The sequence below is a fragment of the Oryzias melastigma genome, linkage group LG11, assembly GCF_002922805.2.
Source record: "Oryzias melastigma strain HK-1 linkage group LG11, ASM292280v2, whole genome shotgun sequence".
Lineage (NCBI taxonomy): Eukaryota > Metazoa > Chordata > Actinopteri > Beloniformes > Adrianichthyidae > Oryzias > Oryzias melastigma.
The window spans coordinates 15860459-15880616 of NC_050522.1; the positions used below are offsets into that span (position 1 = coordinate 15860459).

The 20158-nt window shown below is 35.8% G+C and overlaps 3 protein-coding genes across 3 annotated transcripts in view; 1 reads left to right on the forward strand and 2 right to left on the reverse strand.

Annotated features, from left to right (window-relative positions):
- The window catches only part of tmem64 (transmembrane protein 64), a 15063-nt gene extending 4622 nt beyond the window's left edge, over window positions 1-10441 (reverse strand). Inside the window, exons 1-2 of the mRNA XM_024294678.2 lie at window positions 8854-10441; window positions 356-511 (exon numbers count right to left, since the gene is read on the reverse strand). Of these exons, the coding sequence (XP_024150446.1) occupies window positions 356-511; window positions 8854-9564 (867 nt within the window). The 5' untranslated portion in view covers window positions 9565-10441. The remainder of the gene's footprint in view (window positions 1-355; window positions 512-8853) is intronic.
- adnp2b (ADNP homeobox 2b) overlaps window positions 1-20158 on the reverse strand; it is a gene marked incomplete in the record, with an annotated part of 705870 nt that overhangs the window by 460674 nt on the left and 225038 nt on the right.
- Window positions 12363-20158, forward strand: part of necab1 (N-terminal EF-hand calcium binding protein 1) — a 29390-nt gene continuing 21594 nt past the window's right edge. The window contains exons 1-3 of the mRNA XM_024294693.2: window positions 12363-12540; window positions 15156-15180; window positions 17821-17929. Coding sequence (XP_024150461.1) covers window positions 12454-12540; window positions 15156-15180; window positions 17821-17929 — 221 coding nt within the window. The 5' untranslated portion in view covers window positions 12363-12453. The remainder of the gene's footprint in view (window positions 12541-15155; window positions 15181-17820; window positions 17930-20158) is intronic.

A 20158-nucleotide genomic window follows, 5' to 3' on the forward strand; every position in this document is an offset into this window, starting at 1 on the left:
TGTATTGTTCAATCTATGCTTGAAATAAACCAATCAATCAATCAATCAATCAAGTATTGTAGGAATTTATATTGTTTTGTTTGTAAAATGAGCAAAATTAAAAAAAAATGTTGCAAACTCTGATAAGAAAATCCCATGGTCACTTATTATTGATTTTTACTGGACACATGGTGTTTGGTGTGTTTCCATCTAAAAATGATTAACAAAGATCTGCAGACAGGGCAGAGATGTGAACTGTAAAGCTTCTGGCTAAAGACAGAACATTCTTGTGTCTTTTGCCAATAATTAAAACACAAAACTTATGTTAAATCTGAAAAGGATAATTACTTTTTGTGTGGCGGCTGCAGCGACTCACCTGCAGGCTAAACACAAAGTACCCGCTGATGCTCTGCTCAGCAATGACATCCTCCATGGTGCGAAGTGTGGTTCCCAGGTAGGAGTTAAGAAGCTGTGTGGGCAGAAGGCCCACCGACGAGGCCACCAGGTAGTTTGGCAAGGACACATCTGTGATCTTGACATGAAAATGGAAATAGTTGCAGATTAAAACTTTTATTTTATTTCAGCTCCTTCTTCTTCTATTCGATTTTACTGTAAACCTTTTCAGAAAAAGGTGATTTAATTGAATCAATCTTCACTTAGCAGCATGTATGGCCCGCAGGAGCTACCTGGTTTCTTTCTACCTGTCCTAACTGGCTGAGCGGCTGCTTCAGGCCCCTCACTCTCCACTTTAGCCTCTGCCATTGACAGCAAATGAGAACTGGACAGATTATCCCCTCTCCCTGACGTTCCGAATAGAAAGTACCTTCTGGTCCCAGAAAGCCAAAATCCCATAAACTTCTACGGAGAAATAATTATACCTTTTTTGTCTTGTTTTTTTTTCATGATATATGTTCTTTATCAAAAGTTATTTAAGTTATAAACTGGCCAATCAGATAAACAAAAGCATGTGGTGCCTCCTGGCCCCCACCTCGAACGTTCAAAACGTTTGACCGACAGATTCTCTCAAGATAACTTTTAGTGGAAGGGATGTGGTTAGTTCACTCCTAATTAACGGGGGTGGTAGCCATAGAAATGTTGACTCAGATCAGTCACCAATTGCTAGCATCGTCTGGTTCCAACATGGCGACGTCCAAATTGCGGTAAAATGGCGAGTGAATTGACTTCATTTCGTTGGAACTGGAGGCAAGGCATTTTCTGTGGATGATGTTACAGGCGCTTTGTATTCGGTCAGCCTGCTCAGAGCTGTGCAGAATGAATTCATCAAAAAATTGTAAAAATCCAAAATAGAAGTCTTTTTTTTGTTGGTTTGTGTCATTTTTGCGTCGCCTTAGGGTGACAAACAGGTCCATGTAATTTCAGAAGAATCTAAAAAAGTAACATTTTTGATTTAGTCATCAACTGCCGTTTTTTCGTTAACCCCGCCCACATTCTTAGGATGTTTAAACTGTATGTCATATAATGTTGCTTAGCTTGAACCAAGGCTTTCTTTGCTGAATTTTCCAAATATTCTGAAAAAGAGTGGAAGCAACAGGAAAACGCCACTTTTGCGAGCTCCTAATGCTAAAGGTGTTAAAAATCCGACTTTTTTCTTTTTTTTTTACCAATTAGCTTCCCAATGATCCTCGAGGAGTTATGAGGAAATAGATCAAATCCCTAGGAGGAGTTTAAATATATAGCTGCTCATAAAGGTGATTGTTTTAAAAAATTCAAAATGGTGGCCTCTTCCTGAAGTTAAAGGTCAATGAAAGTTTGGTTGTGACTTTAGCTAGCGGCGTGTGTGCGAAATTATGTGAAAAAGTTTTCTTTTCCTATATTCTGTGAAATTGATTACACTCTGCCACAAAATGGCCAGCAAGGCATTTTTATTTTATTTTTTACCCCATTTATGTTTTTGACAGCTTCTAATGCAGATATGTGGACGGTTGTTCACTATGTCAAAAAGTTTCACTAGGTTTTACGTGCGTGCATATTTTGCTGACTTTTTCAGTGTGTGGCAAGGATCAAGGTGCAGAAAGAAAGAAAAAATGAAACTAACAATGTGTTCTTACATTCCAGGACTGCTGCGGGCCATAATTATAAATTCCATGAAACAGTTTTCTTTTATCCTTTCAAGCAATTTTTATTTTTACTTTTGTTTTTAAAAAAAAAGAATTAATCCTCTTTTCCTTTGTTTTATATATAACATTAGTTGCATAAAAAACAATTTTTTACAGCCAAAGGAGCAAATTTGAACATAAAATAAATACATTTGAAAACCTTACTCTTTAGTGAATTTTAAACCTGTAAACTGTTTTCTATAGAATAAAATGGCAATAGTTTTATGGGGCAGAATGGAATTAGAGGAAATGGATAATAAACTACACACACACACACACACACATATATATATACATACACAGAGTACTATAGCTTACATTTGATTGATTTTGAAACAATACCTTTATGGGTTTTCATAAAAACATAGAAATATTTACATACAAAAGGCAATTTTTAAAGTTATTGTGCACAAATAAGCTACAAAAGTGTCATCTCTCAGCTTTTCTATAATAAATTTAACAATTGTATTCATGGTGTGCCAACTAGGGACATCTATGCTCTATTAGCTTCAATCCCAAAAGCAATTCCTAAAATCCAATTGTGGCAATTGTTGCTTCAATGCATTACAGTCAACCCTGACCGCATCTTTATATTGTAAAATCAGCAAAAGCTATCAAATGCAGCTAGCATTCACATATCTTTGGTAGACATTGTGTTATTGCAGCTACATGGAGCTCACGCTTGTGTGCTTTCAGTGTGCAGAGTGTGGATCCGTCTTGATCAAAGCGGTCTTCAAACATATGATAAAAACAACCACATCCTTCAGTGACGTCTGCAGCTTCTAGTAACTGTCCTACCTAACCAGCCTCAAGCGTGACACATCAGCGCTCATCCTGCAGTGTCTCATTCCATTTATTGGCACAGCCACCCAAATATAAACAAGTGTCTGTGTCGCTGTCACCTCGATTAAGCAATGGCATAAGCTACAGCCTGGCTATGCAATACTGTGTGCAGATGTGACCTTGGCACTGTGTGCACAGTGCGTCATGATCAGGGCTTGAAGATACATGGCCTGAACCACACAGAAGTGGTTCATAGCAAAGACTGATCAGAAGCCAAATCCTGAATTGACACCATCTACCAAACAGTTATGACTAAAGTTATAATTGTAAATTAGTCTATTATATAAAGCTATATTTCTTCATAAGTATTTTGTAGTAACAATTGTATTTCCATTCATGTAAATATTTTTGTACCTGGAAATAAAATGTGTGCTTTTGTTGAAACAAAAAACAAGCAGTGCTTGTGCTTCTTCAATCCCAGTTTGTTCTTTGTGAAAAAAGTGAGAATATATGAAAAGATTTAGAGCTATAGACATCCTCAACATTCTCTACTAGCGCTTACACGCGGATGTACATAAACAAACTGGAGTAACATCTTTATATTTTTGACACCAGATTATATATCGATTTTGTTTAAAAAATAACTAGATTAAAAACTTTAACATAAGAATGAAAACTTGGATGGACTGGCTGAGCATAAATTTAGGATTTTTCTGTTTTTAAATTGACAGAATTATCTTAAGTCTGAGTTGTTTTCTTATTTATCTAAATCAGTTTTTCCTAAGTGCACCACGTTAATTTCTATAACAAAAAAAGAATCCAAGAACACTTGAGAGCTTAACACAGAGAGTTTGCCCATTGTGGGGTTTACCAAAATAGACTAAGTGAATAAACTATTGAAAAGAAGAGTTAAGTTGCCATGGAGCCATTTTCATCTAAAATTGCCATAATGTTTAGTAATTTACACACACACAAGAAGATCTACCGCAGGGGATCTTGAAGGTCGTCTGGGGTGATAGACTGCAGAGCTCCTTGCTAAAGCCTTGAGTTCAGACCCGTCTAAAGTTGGCCAGAAACCATCTGGATGATCCAGAGAGACTGGGGGAAGGTCATATGGTCAGATGAAGCTAAATTGGAACTTTTTGGAATAAATGTCACTTGGAAAGGGGAAGAATGCCAAGTTGCAAATACGAAACTCATTCCCATTGTAAAGCATGGCGGTGGAAACATTATGCTGTGGGGCTAGTTTCCTTATAAGGGGACATGAGGACAACTGATCTGTACTAAGGAAATGATAAATGGGGCAATGTATAGTGTTAGGGTTGTTATGGAAAAGCTGAAAGATGCTGATTGGTTGATTGGTATTTTTGACAAAAGTCTGAGGTTGTAACTTGAGTCTGTGACCACTTAGTATAGAAAACATTTGTTATTGTTTTGAGGACCTAAATAACATTTCTAAAGACAGACATTTTTTCATAAGAGTACAATCATTTTTGTAACTTTAAGTTCTTTTTTTTTCTACCCTCATACATTTTTGTACAAAAAGAACAAGCTAGTTTTACAAGATTCTGCACATGCTCATTGAAGTTTACAACTGCACAACATTTTTTTTAGCAGATTCAAAACTTTTTTAAATGGGTGGTCATAATTTAACAACTTCAAAATCTTAAATCTATCAGTACTTTTATTTTTTTTTAATCTTCCTATAGGATGATCCAGCAGTCAGTTCTCTGTGTAGGCCAAACGTGTCAGCAGTGTGCTAATATGGAAACCTTAAGAGAACATTCCTAAAAAGTGCAAAATAATTCAAACGTGCCTCTCCCGCTCATTCATCCGCGGTGTTTGTGAAGTTCCAAACATCTGGTGTATGCAGCTGAACTGCATTTGACCAGGGAAGGGCTGATCGCTGGTATTTTTATAACTAAGAATTCTTCCTGAACTTTCTAATGCAGTGGACAGAGAAGGAAAAGAAAACCTCATCCGGTTTGACCTGATTTATACAGAAGGGAAGGCTCAGAAAAAATAGAAAAGAAGCTTTGAGTTCAGAAACAGGACAGCAAATATTATCTTCTACTAAATTGCTTATTTTTGGTTTAAAAACATGCATCTTTTACAACTAAATACTTAGATTCACTTAATTAATTTGAAGCAACACATTACATTCACATGTGGTTATTGTTCACAAAGAAAATACAACAAAGATCACTTAAAGTCCCACGCCGATCATACTTTTATCTCCTTTCAAAGTGTTCCCAGTGGTCTTTTAATTATAGAGCAGCAGGAGTTCATTAGAAATTTGTCTCCAAGTTGTGGGCCTGACAAGTCTGTCCTCCCCCCCCCATCTATCATCCCTCTAGCTTACAGCCCCTCAAAACCAGAACTTACATTATCTGTGCAACATAAATGGCAGACAATAGTGGAGCAATCCAGCTGTACAGTTTTTAACCAAATGAGGAAAACAAAGATGTACACGGATCTACAGTAATAGTCTACCAGCAGATGCATTAGAATAGAGCAGCGCAGAGATCTTGTACTTTCTACATCACATCTATAAGCTTTTACCAACATCATTGTTTCATCTGCTACAACAATTTGAATAAAGAAATAGTCAGAAATGCAATTTTAAGATGAATTTTCTTTATGTACATCCTCCATTATCAGGAAAATGCCACAAGAACATGTTAAAAAGACTAAAAACATTATTTTTATATAAAAAAAAACCACAGATATAATAAAGGGTGATTTTATATTAATTTTGTAACTAAAAAATATTTAAAAAACAGAATTTTTAACAGGGTTGTAAACAAATAACAGGTAAGCAAGTAATTTTTTGTGTCTTTTATCCTTCTTTGATTAATTTTTTTTTTTTGCTTAATTCCAGAATTCAGCTCATTTTGCTTGTGAGGCAGCCAGCAGCATAAACTAGTCCAACTGCATGAGAACACATAGACAGGCGATGCTGAATAGGAGCATATTTTTCCACAGATGTCCTGTTCTTTTGCCAACTGCTGCATCTTTGTGCTGTTTTAGGTTACCTTCTACCTTCTCACTTCAGCAGAAATAACCAGGGGAGGGGTTGAGGTGAAATGTAGCCTCACCTACAGAAAGTGCTTACCAAGGGCAGAGCACACAAGATATTTCAAGCTGGGCTTGAATGAGCCTAAAGTAGCCACTCATGGTTACTTTTATTGTGAAGGATGTGATAAGATACAATCTCAGCTCCACTTAGTAATGACTTTCCTGCTGAGGTGAATTACAAGCTGTGCAGTGGGAACCTGAGCGGTGCCTGAAAACTCTGAACTAGGAAAAAAGGAAAAAAAAAAACGATGCCGAGGAGGCAGGGGGAGCGATCGGTTCACGTTATTAACCTTCTTCTAGTAACGCTGGCTTAACTCCCAGGTGAAAAGGCTCTGCAGTGACATTTAAAAACTAACTGGGAACAAAAAAGAAAAAAAAAGAGATTCAAATTGAACTTTCAGCAAGAACATCCAGTTTATACCGTTTTAATTTCCTTACTTTACTGCAGTTGTTCCAACTGTGCTGTAAATTGACCCCAACAAACTGACAGGAGGAGATAAATAATGCAAGTGAGAGAACAGCGCAGCAAAAAAAATAATAAATATAGTACTTTATCAGCTCACTATCACCTGTACAGGGTGGAGCGTGGAAGCGAGCGCTGAGAATATAGCTGCAGCTTTACAGGTGATCCTGACATGACAAGGGCGTTTCAACCTTTGGACGCAAACATATTGTGTCGCAACCATTTGAGCCCAAAGCAAGAAACCATGAAAATCTGATGCGGTTCAAGTCAGTCAGGCAGGAGAGAGCCAGCTGCTGGATCTCTGGATTTGTGGAGAGTCTTTTTTTTTAAACACAGACTGTTAACAAATTAGACTAAAGAACAAGGATTTTTCATATATTATGAATTAATTTGAATCTAAATGAAGTGAAAACTTTAAGAAGCTTCTTAAATATCACCTACGATAGAAAAAAAATATATTGAGAAGTTAAAAGGCCTTCTAAACAAAGTGTAACTGATAGGGTTGTATATACATTTATCAAATATTTGTTCTGAGTGATTTTAACTTCTCCATCTTTAGTCTTGTTGTCTTAACTGCTTGATGTTGTGTACAACAAGAAACAGGACCCAGATGAAGGTTGTGAGAAACTGATATAAAGCAGGAACTTGAAGAACTATCATCAGCCCTCATGTACTGGAAGACAGAGAAATTTACATCAGTGATAAATATGGAGACTTCATGTGATTATGGAATGCCTGATCTATCTATAACAGGGGGATTTCAACGGAGGGCACTTTAGAGCGGTGTGGAGACTGGTTTCAATATTCTTTGTCTGTTCTTCTTGCATGTAAAATCTGATTTCTGATCACTCTCTCTCTCTCTCTTGTCTTTCTTGTCACAGAGAAATGTTTCAGGTTTTTAAACCTAACAGTAACTATTTTATGTAACAGAGATCCAAGTCCACAAAGTAAAGTTATAAAACGATAAATATTTGTTTTACTTTGTTTATTTAAATGAAAATCTGTCAAGAACTTTGATAGGAAATGTTCTGATTAAATAATCATTAATAGGCAAGTTCAGCACAATTGAGTTGTGGTACTTATTTTTTAATAACTAGAGCTGTAAGGAAACCTTTTAATGAAGGTGTCAAAGCCACAGCAAAAAGAGCCCTCTCGATACGATGGAGAAATGTCTGAGTAAATCAACAACCCAAGAAGCTCTATTAGTTCTACACGAGACAATTACTGCGCTTGTGCAGCACGCTTGCCTCAATGTCTTTTCCACGTCTTCCTGCCTCAGGCTTGTGCTTCATCTTCATCATCCTGCAAGTTATAAATTCCTTTCAAGCCTCTACACTTTGCACTCAAAGCTGACGGCTAGTACACTTGCTGGCTGCTTTTTCTTTTTCCCTCTTAAAAGACCCACTTCGGTGAAACTTAAGTTTTAGGGGTTTGTAGCACTTGTGCTACCCTAGGCATGTTTACATTAAAAGTGGGGTCATCTAGACCCATTAAGGGAGCACAAGGGTTAACATTTTCTTGTGACATTTTTCTCATGATACAGGACATATATAAAGAAAATACCACTTAACATTGTGGGTTTTTTTTGGACAAATCATTGTAAATATGACCTCCCTGCTCCGCTATATTGTGATGCATCCACTCGTAGCCAAATAATTAAAAGACCACCAGGAATGACTTTACAATAAATCAAAAGATAATCTGAGTGGGACTTTAATTTAGCCATCTGTATAACTTAAAATGTAGAAATCAAAGAATCTGTGAGTTCATCTTTTAGTTTATTTTCATTAATTACTTTGTTAAAGTTGTTTTAATATTTTCCAAACTGACTGACCTAGCAGTTGATATTGTATGATACAGAAACAGATCCCTGGAGGGTTTTTACCACTTAAAGGTATCAGTGTTTTTTTACCGAGAAGGGTAACCTACAGGAATCAATTATTCATGCAACAGATGAAGGTCAAGGCCTAAGGTTATGTGTCCAAGTACAGAGAAAAGGAGGGTCTTGGCAGCTTTTTTTTTTAAATTAAGTTCCAACAGTTTATGCAGAGTCAAAGATAAGAAAAAACACCAAATAAAGAGGTTCAATCTAAAAGCAATCTTCTTCACAAGTGTTTTACCCCTTCGTTTGAGGGAGAAACTACGATTATATATATTCTTTTCGGTTGATAAACAGAATTGTGCTAAGGGGAAAAATTTGATTTTTTACATTTAAAATATTGATACTCAGTAGTATCCCACAAAAATTTGTGGTGACATCAGAGTAACAGAAGAAACACCAGAAATTGGTTCTGTTGTCCACTTGGTCTGTGGTATATCCCACCTTATTTTCCCTTTTAACAAATGATTGGTTATTTAGGGTAAAAAAATAAGTGCCAAAAACTTTATACTGAAACAAAGTTAGATAATCTGACAAAAGGTTTGAATACTCACAGAGAAAACTGCATTTTGGAGCCCAAATGGGATGGGGGTGAGTCTTGCTAAGGCCACGATTTTGAGTCCACTTCCTCCTTCCACCACGCGTATGACAGCACTGAGCTGTTCACTGTTTCCAACTTTCTTTAGCACCCAGTCAGTCAAAAGTCGCTTACATACCAGGTGTGCCACGAACGTCCCGATTAAAACTCCCACCATAACGAGTCCCATGCCCAGCACGAAGCCGTACAGATAACCTGCTGCCACATTAAGGACAATGTATCCCCATCCACATGGAAATGACACAACAATCAACCCGACTATGAACAGCATGGCTCCCACGAAGCTGTCCAGGCTCTCCACCCAGAGCAGAAGGTCCTTGAGGTATTGCCGCACAAGTGCCACAGAAGAGAAGCACAGGGCGGTCAGGATGCAGGCCAGCAGGGCACTCTTGAAGCAGAAGGTGGTGATGCAGCATGGATGTCTGAATTCTCCCGTGCTGATGAAGGTCACCCCCCCTGTGTCGGTGATGACCTCTTGGTCTTCATTTGGCTTCCCTGTGCCCACAGCCCTCTCGTCAAAGGTGCTGCATATGAGGATGTCGATTTTGTCACATTCATCCGTGGCAGTCCTCTGGAGCCAGCGGTTCAGCTGAATCTGCATTTTGCCCACTGCATGCCTTGCAAGCTTGGAGAACAGCTGCACAGTTGTGGCCCCTGACAGTGACATATTAGCCCTCCAACACTCTCCGGGGAGCAGCAGCAGGGCTTAAATGACCTGTCCGACTTGGGGACAGTAGTGATGCTAGATTATTCCAGACGATATTCTGTGCATCCAGAGAAAGTCCATTTCTGAAATAGTTTAGCTTTACCGGCAATAATTACCTAAAACGATGGCTCCAGCGGTCACATAAGTCACTCTTCTTGGCCATTGTTCTAAAAGTTCGATTTAGAAATGTTTATCTCGGATAGACTAGCTGACAAACACGCCAATTCAGCGAATTAAAAGTACAAGTTTTGCGGCTTTCTCTGACACTCGCCATTTTTAGAGTTTTAGTCATTCTTCACAAGGATGAATGGATAAACAGATGCCAAATCCAGAGTGTTTGACTCAATTTTTAAAAAAGTTTAATCGACGTTTCCATACAGATAAACCCCGACAAAAATCACTGCAGTGCTAATTTACTCCTGAGGTTAGCTAACCAACCCGCTGCACGGATAAAGTCCAACACCGCATTTCACATAACCGTCACTGGTTCTCGGCTCCGCTTCAGTCGGACACCACAACAAGAAAAAAAAAAGACAAAAAATGCGTAAGAAAAGATCCGTTAGTCCTCCTGCTGCTTGCTAACTCTTGTTCGCGTAGTCGCGTTCCTTCCACGAAGGCTGTCGCTGCTGTTAACTGTAATGTAGAAGCTATTCATATCGTCCACTGTTTGTGTCCCAGAATGCCAAGTAATCTCAGCTCACATGAGAGCCTTTGACTCTTTCGACCAATCAGATAACCGCGTTTCGTCATCGCGAGAATTTGCGAGAATTTCAAACAAGATGCGCTTGTTTGTGGTGTTTATCATGAACTCCATCAGCCGCCACATAAGCAGTCAAACGAAAATAGTGCATTTAATGTATTTAACAGTTTTTATCCTTGCACGAAAAGGGAAAATAAGATATTTATTAGAAAAAAATGCACCTTTTATTCATTTTTGCATATTTCAGGCACAATTATTTAGAAAAAAAAACAATCAGAACATAATGCAAGTAATAAAAGGTAGTTTGAAAAAGATCATTTTAAATAAACACGTTTACCCCGATATCCTAAGGGGTAGAATGACATATTTTTTGTTGATGATGGACGATGACAAGTTGTAAAATGTAAACAAAAAAATGAACAAAATAAGTATTAAAAATACAAGTAATTGGCATAAAGGTGTAGTAAAACCTACTTTGCTTATTTGTTTACATATTATGAAAGAATGACCGATATTTAACTGAATTTGAAGTAAAAAAGGAGGTGTGAAACTACACCATATATTGTATATTGATGTTAATTGAAGTGTTTCTTGGACAGAAAAGTTACAATTATCTCAAAATAATTTTCAAAATAAGTGACAAAAAAACCCTCTAACTGGGTTTATAATAATTAGCAGAAAGTCGACATAAGTCCAAAACAGAAGATGAGCTCTGTCAATGGTCCAACAGTAAGAACACAATGATTCTTCAATCAAAAAAAAGAAAAAGAAAATAAATGTACAGAATTTTTGTTCACGTTTTTGAAAACATTGCATCCTTTTTAATAAAAACATTATTTATTAAAAAAAATATCTCAAAATAAAAATACTTTTTGACCTATTTAAAGCAATAGGGAGTTGATATAAAACAATATTTATAAACTGAATACAGTAATAGGGTGAAGGGACCTGAAGTGTTTGTATTTTTTGCTCTACATGCCCTATTTATTTACTTATTTATTTATTGTAAAACAGTCCAAAATATAATATTGACCCAAATGTGTATTCCAATTAGTAGTTTCTTACATTTCTGATAATTTGTGTTTATGTACTACCAGAATGTCCACTAGATGGCCCTGTTGTAGTTTCTGAACTTATGGTAGTCAAGCTGAAGTGAAGGTTGATTAGTTTTAGTTCAGGTATAGGTTTGGGAGGCTTATATTTTAAAAAGTGGATACAAAAGAGAAGTGTCAAAATTAGTAATACGTGTATTTAGAATATTTAATTAAAATAATAAAAAATACAGTATTTTCTTGTTAGATTTAAATACATTAAAGTATATAGTGTAAAGCTGTTATGCATTAAAAAAAAGATTCACCTGCTTAAACTTTAGGTTGCAATACATGGCATAATATATGACCATATTTCAGAGGGAAAAAAATCACAAGCTTCAACTTCTCAGAGAGCTAGCAAAGATGACATCACAGTCTTTCAATTTCTAAAATGCCACTGAAAAATCGAAATCTTTTTTAAAAGCTACCCGAGGGAAAAACGTCAAAAGACATCCTTTCATTCAAGCTGAATCGACCTTTTATGAGGCCTTTGTATGTTCTTCAAAACTAGAGATCTAAATATAGTCCTTGTGTTTTTGCATGTTAGTGCTGCTCATATGGTCAAATGTTTCTGAAATGTTTCCTGTTGGAGTTATGTTAGGGTTATTCTTTAATTTATTAAGTTATTTGGAATTGTGTTCATTAATTCCTATGATTTAAATTCAAAAACACGCTGATGCTTTGGCTTCACGTGAGAGGAGCCGCGTTGTGATGAGATATTGCACCTGACAGGAAGTGTGTCAAAATAAAAGCATGACTTAAAAAAATTACTTAATTCAAGCATAAACTTTAATATCATTGACAAAATAAATACATTCCTTCAATAAACTAACGGGGAACACAAGTAGCTGGTACAATTTGGTTGAAAATACATTTATTTTTAAATCAAGTTAGAAATAATTATGACAGCATTTTTCGGAAGTGATGTCTGCTTTCCTCTAACTTCACAGGAGCTTTGAGTTGAAATCTGCAGTTCTTCTCTTCCACACACTCTCGTCAGCGGTGAAGAGGCTCAGACAAACACTTTCCTCTGTAGTTTGTGAAGCTTCATCTTTAAGGATGGATTGTTCTGAGGAGGTTCAGACTGTTTCAGAGGAGTTCATCCCTCCAGTGGAACTAAAGAAAGGAATGTCCATTTTTATTGATGTAAGTATGTGTTTTTGTCATTAAGAAGAATGAATTTGATATGGTTCTTCAAACTAAAATATTAGAACATATTTAATTAATTTAAAAAACGGAATTATTCACTAATAAATGACAGAAATTCCAACATTTTTAAGGATTGTAATCTTTCCACATATGCTGACTAAATTAACATGTATGTGCTAAAATAAATATGGGAAATTAACTAGAATAAACTATTAAAACATTTAAAACTTTTGAGTCTCAAACGATGTTTTTAATTATACATCTGCACATGAGGACCAAAGCATCAAATTTGCATGTGGCATGAGCACATTTTCTCCCAGGAGCATTACCTTTGTCTCTGCCTTCTGTCTCTCCACCTCTTCATTATCCTTTTCTTCCCGCTCCAACTTTCACTTCTTTGTGATGTCTTCATGAACCCGTATTCTGCCTTTGGTGTTGGAGGAAAGCAGGCAGGGAGATGCAAGATGTTGTAAGTTATTAAAGGTGGAAAGCTGGAGGCATTATTTCAAATGTCTCACTGATGTCAGACAGGTACTCTGTCTTGTAACACAGAGTAACAGAGGAGGAAACCTCAGCCCTCTTTCACAGGCGCGCATCAAGCATAAGCCTCGGCGTGGTGTGAGTGACACAGGAGCTTCAAGATGCCGTCTTTATCCTGAAATCTGTAGATGCTTTCCTTCAAAAGCTCATGCAATATTAACAGTTTTTTGATTCACACTTTTAATGTAAACATGATTAGAATAGCACAAGGTTTAAGGAGAGCTGAGGTGTAGAATAGAATTTTATTAAACCAATCATAAATCTCAATGTTGTGTGACAGTTTGATTGACAGCGATTTAAAACGAGAAATACAAAAAATGCAAAATCAAAATGATTTTTTGTTACACTTGTCTTTTTTAAAAGAAAAATGCCACGCATACATGTAAAAGCAGGATTTTCATCGGAGGGGGACCTAAAGAATTTACTGGTGCAGAAAATAAGGATTTATCTTCTATAAACAAGCAGAAATTCTTTTCCTTACAGACCTAATACTTTCTTAAGTAATTAAGGAAGTAATAAGTAATAATCCTTAAGTAATTACTCTTCTATCCTCCATTCGTTACCTGTATTAATGTCACCTGTTTGAACTGGTTATTTGTATAAAATACGCCTGTCCACACCCTTAAACAGTCAGACTGCAAACCTCTACAGACCTCTCCACCATGACCAAAGAGCTGTCGAAGGACGCCTGGGATAAGATCGTTCACCTGAACAAGACTGGGATAAAGACTAAATAAACAAATGAAATCAACTGTTGGAGCAAAAATGAGAAAATGGAAAAAAAAAGATCACTAACTCAACTGAATGTCATTGAGTATGGAGGTGAAAAAAAGCTGAAATACATCCCAAGAATATCAGTAAGAGAATGAAATATGGCTGGATCGTCCAGTAGGATAAGGATCGTATCGATACTGCCTGGGCAATAAAGAAATGACTAAGAAAAATATATATATATAAATTTCATGGTTCTTAAGTGGTCAAGCCAGTCTCTGGTCCTCAATCCAAAGAAGAATCTGTCAAGACAATCATCACAGCTCTTGAGAAGATCTGCATGGAAGAGTGGACCAAATATTGCAGTGAATATAATATTTTCTGCATCATAAATCTTTGAGAAAAAAACATTTTATATTTTATTATTCATTCCGTCTCCTACAGTTGACATCTCTCATTATAGACTTCCTCTTTTCAGGTAGAACAAATTGACAAAAACACATTTTTGGCTCAATTTAAGGTTCTACCATGTCAAATAAATTAAAAAAAAATGTGTCCCAGTTGGTTTAAACTTATTTCTGATTGCTATTCTATTTTTGCTTTAAACCAAAAACATTTAAAAAAATCTAAATTAGAAGTTTAATTTTAGTTATTAATTTGTCATGTAAATTAAAATAATGAACCAAGTAAAAATGATGAGTTTTTGATTTTTTCCTTTGATTCATAATGTATAAATTCAAGCTACACATCCTAACTATGTTTAATCATATATTTCTTTGAGTAACCAACAGAATACAAAAAATAATTTTCAATTTACTCTCCATAATGAGAATAAAATTGGGAAACTGAAGAGGAAAACTCTGTTTGTACCCAGCCAACTCCATATTTTCACAAAATTATCTAAAATAAGGAACTTATCTGCTTTTCTGATTGGCATAAATCAGAGAATAAAATATTCCCCCAAAAACTGAAATATGTTTTATTTTTTTATATGGTTTGAGAAAACTGGTGTATTTTTAGGAAAAAAAATGCAAGTCAAAGGATTTAAATGACTTCTATAATATGTGTATAAATATTTAGCAGCTTATTCCCAGTCTCCTACATGTGAAAGTCTGACATGGAATAAAAGTGGGCATGGCTATCTTTAGCTTGATGGTTTGAGGAGGTTAAAGCTGATGTGGTCCATGCCACTCTGTCTTTTATCTCCTCTGGTTTCGGGGACAGCTCAATCAATAATTCAATGACATGCTACTTTTGCGAGGGTGATCAATGGTTGCTATACTTAAGCCGACACACACTCACTATTCTTTCTTTTTTTAAACTTTGATCTGCTTTAACTTTTTTCCTGATTTCTTTGACAGATTTTGCGGAGGGCTGATAAAAATGGTACGTTCACAACCAGTTGCTTTCACACTTAAATGATAAAATTTTTTAATGCATGCTTTCTTGTTTGAAATGTCATCTCAGACCCTACATCTTATTGTGTAAACAGATGTAGTTTTTTTTTAATTAAATTCCATTCATGACTCTGTGCTGACACCCGACAGTTTCCATGGAAACAGGAAAATGAAGATGCCTGTTGAGATCCAGTATTAGAGAGAAAACATCAACAGTTTGTACAACTTGTCAAATATCACGGAAGTCTTTACTGAATGAGTTCAAGCTGTTGTACGGAGGATCAAAGTAAACTTCACATTTAATTCTGCTCTTTTATTTGCAACATGCACAACCTAAGCAAGATATCATCCAAAAAAATCCAGTTTGTGACATACGGTCAGATTAGAAATTTAAACTAACAAGACATAAAAGCACAAAACTCCAAATTAAGGAACATTCACTCGCCATTACCGGACAAAGCTCCACTTTCATTGATATAAGTGTTTTTTGTTTAAGACAAACCAAAAAAAATGTATACTTTTTAAGTTGTGAGCAGACTCAAATTAGTTGGACATATTACATCATAATGTCACATTCCAGTCAAGCACAGTGTTTGTAATTATACAATAAAGAATAGAAGATGATGACAACAGAGTCAGTTGTTTACCACAAATATTTGTTGTCTCTATTTATATCTGAAAACTTGATACTTGAAATTTACTGTAATTCTTTTATGGTTGGTAACACTATTTTGTGTCTGCAAAACACTTCCTTGCAGCTTAAAATGAATTGTTAAAAATGCAGAGAATCTGCTGACAATGGCATTTCAAAGAAGTTAAATCTTCTTATATGTTTTAGAATGTCGTGTTTATGTTGAATTTTATGCATAAAAAAAACTTTGACAAGAAAATCTTCAGTTGCTTATTTCAAAACTGCTAATACTTGGTTATTAGGTGTAATTGTGCAGCATCCTTTCTCTCCAAATCACAATCATAATCACCAGCGAGTTATAATTCTATTCCCTTTTGTTTGGATTATCAAGGATTGCATTGATATTTGGGAACATCATTTAAAGGGTACCAAACCCTAAATCAACTTTTTTTTGTTGGTGACCTCTAGAAATGGGGCTTTAAAAGTCCTGTCTGTAGGCTATTGCCACATTTTTGACAAATAAAAATAAACTTGTTTAATTCTTGAAAATATAGTAAAAAATGGTCTGTGTGCTGCCCCCTACAAGTTGAATCAATGTATTACATTTGAATTTCGTGATTTAAATCCCACGTCATTTCAGAAGTCTCACGTCATGATCTGCAGCTCCAGTAATGATAACAGTCCGGCCCCCAAGCCCCACCCCTCAGACTGGATTTTCAAATTTCGGCTGTGGGTGGAGTCAGCCTCCAACTGTCCTGTTTGGTTTCTCTTTAATGTTTTGACTTTTCACAGCAGATTTTATGGACTGTGGAAGTTGATTATTTTTTCCCCTTATTCCAAAAAAGTCTGGATTTTTTACATCAGGATGCAGTGATCACATGATTTTCAAAAAGGAAAAAGTGAAGACATCAAATCATTAAGTCTGGATTTCACACAACTAAATAAATTACCAAAAAGTTTTCTCTTTTTAATATAAATTAAGAAAATAGTATACTTTTTTCTAAAATCATTCCTAAAAGGTTGTGTTTTGTCCCATTGTTTCCAATTTAATCTGATCATAGTTTCCAAAGGGGGTTTAAACCTGCAAATTGCCCTTCCCTTTTTGACAAAATGCTAAACAGAACAAATGTTTTTGACAAAGATAAAACAAAAATAGGAGAATTAGGAAATACAATATCTGTAAAGTGAAAGGCAATAAGAGAAATTGATGCAAATCCAAATTTGACTTATTTTATTAACTGGATCTGCACCATAAGTCCCCTGAAGTCTTGCAAGGTGCAACCCAATCATCAACCAATTTGGCCTTCCATTTCAGATCTTAGAACAAACCCCAAATAGCTTATCATAATTGCTGGCATGGCATGCCATGCTCCGTTATCCCTTAAATACCGTCCCACGCTGTGAAAGATTTGAGGCCTTGTCATGCAGCATACGTCCTCCCACGTGTTTGTTTGCAGCGTTATACAAATAGCAGCACTTATATGTCAGGCCCGTTCTAAGCGTTTTTTTTTTTTTTGTTGTTTTTTTGTTTGTCTTGGCTCTGCTGCGGTGCGTCACTGTATGCTCCTTTGATGCGGTGGTGCCTGTGGCTTAAAGCTTCTATACTGAGCATCTCTTTTACAGCAGGTCGGCAGAGAAAAAGTGAAGATCAGCCACCTCATGTCCATACAAGCGGAAAAACACAGCTGGAGGCTCAGCTGCCCAAGTTGTTAGTGCTTTGCTTTCTGCCCCAGGATATTATATCTGCGTAGGATTCTGTTTTCACATTTTAGAGGCGTGTTTCATAAAGTTTCAACTCCATTATCAACTTTATTCATAATCTCTTATTACTTTAAGCACACACCGATGGAGGAAATTTGAAACAGTTCTCCACCTTTTCTAGCTGTTTTTTCTCTGCTTCATCATATTTTAATACTATTTTAAATACTTTAAAGATAGGATGAATTGTTTTTGACACTATTCTGAAAGGGTTTTTTGTGTTTTTTTTTTTTTACTCAGATGATGGAAAGCTGTCTTTTGATGAATTCAAATCCTACTTTTCTGATGGAGTTCTGACGGCCGACGAGCTGAAGGAGCTCTTCCATACCATTGATACTCACAACACTGAGTAAGTCAACTGTTTCTTTGGTTTCTATCAGTTTGCTCAAACACAAGAAAAATAAGGCTGAAATTTATAGTAATGTGCAGACACGGAGTTGGGTTGATGAACGATGAGTTTCCTCTACTTGTGTAATCTAATCTTGTGTTGTTCATATCTACTGATGTTCATATCACTACATTTTTTAATAAGCTGTCAAGAATAAACTTTAAATTTCATATAAATTGTGTATTTAGTTGCTGAAACATTTAGCTGCTGGTTAAAAAAAGTTAAATTGAAAATACTTTAAGGAAAATAGTGCAAAATAGTTGTGTGCTTCAGATTGCAAATTGTGTATTTATTCATATATTCATACACTAAAATCACACAAAAAAATCTTCATATTTCAACTCTTCAAAGAAATTCTTAATATAAATATAAAACTGACAAACTTTTATATCATTTGATCTATTTTATTTACCCTAAAGTTTCTGCTTTTGATGCTAAATGTTTCATCATTTTAAAGACCTACTCCAATGAAAATTGTGTTTTAACATGTTCTTGTTCATCTTTCTAATGAAGGAGGACGTACACAAAGAAAATTAAGCTTACTTTTCTGAGTACTTTTTTTAAAATTCTGATTGTTGTGAATCAGGAGCAGATGAAAAACTTGCAGTTTGAAAAAATGTGTAGTTGTTGCATAAAATCTACAATCAGCGGGCCACAAGCTCCCTGCTCTGCACCATTCTGATGCTTCCACTTGTAGATGCTTAGATCCATGAATGTGTTTGTTTTCCTCGTCTGAGCTGGAATCTGGTTCAAAACTGTGCGGCTGGATGGATCCAATATTGCTCGCCATTTTTGTTGCACCAGTAATGTGAGGCTGTAAACTAGCAGATCAGTGTGTAAACAGATGGATGATGGGAAATGGAGGCTAGCTTAGTCGTCTTACATACCACTTAGAAGTGAATTTCTGATGAATTCCTGCCGCTCTGCAGAATCTATGTTCTTGAAATCAACAGCTTTTTTATTTGGCTAATCATTATTAAAAGATCACTGGGAACGATTTGAAAATAGATCAAAAGAGGATCAAAGTGGGGTTTTAATTGCAGAGGTGAATAAAGTCAATATCTGTTTTCTAGTATAAATCTTGATATCAAGCTTTGAAAGAAAAGATGGAAAAGGGTTAAAAACATAAGACCAACAATCTTTTGACTTTGAGAATGACTTACTGTATCTATTACTAATAAAAGACACTGAAATGTTTGACATTTAATAGATTATCTCACATTTTCTTCATAATTATAAAATAAAATAAAATCTCCTCTAATGTGTCATTTTTGTTAAAGCATCTCCATCCAAAGGATCAATGAGGGCCCAAATCACAGCATCACTAATGCTTCTGATGTTTTATTCAGGCACTTATATTTTAGTGACAGGAAAAAAACCTTCGTCTCTACAGAGAGGTAATATTGGAGAGGAAATTGACACTAGTCAATATTTTTGCTTAATTTTTTTAAATAATAATATTTAATAGATTTTGATGTTGTAAAAATGTAGTCCTGACATCACTATTTTACAGCTTCTATCTAAACATGCGGATAACACAATGACATAAAAAAATAAACTATTTTACAAATGGCTCAAGCTGCGTTCAAATCTTGCATCAAAGCATCTAAACATGAACTTTGTCTCCGAGCATTTCAAGAGGTCATTGTGCCGATCCTGAAAAGATGATTTTCTGCTTTTGCAGCTCTTTTATCTTCATCGCCCCGTGAAAAACGCATTTATGAGCATTGAGGTTATTCACGTCCAAAGCAGACGTTCAAGCGGGATCCACACCTGCGTGAACAGAGATTCAGATCATGTTTACGGTTTGCCCTCAGCTCCACAGTTATCTTTCTGCTTTATTTATGGCCATACGTTCAATGTGTTGAAATGTCATTTTACAAAGTTCTGAGAAGCTTCGACATCCACCGCACTGTGATTCACTGCAGAAATTTTTGATTGAGTGATCTGCTGAGACGCAGAATACATAAAAAGAGGAGCAGATCTCACTTATGTAATAGATTTCATTTATATAACTTTTGCTCTGGAGCGATTGCAAGCATTTCTTTTACAAAAAAAAGAGAAAAAAATCAAATAAGTTAGCTTCAGTTAAAGATTATTGACATCTGGTGTCTTCTTTTGAAGTAGTAGTTAAATTCACATTTTGAATGTACTTTACAATCACAGTCATATTAGGCACTTTTTGAAAAT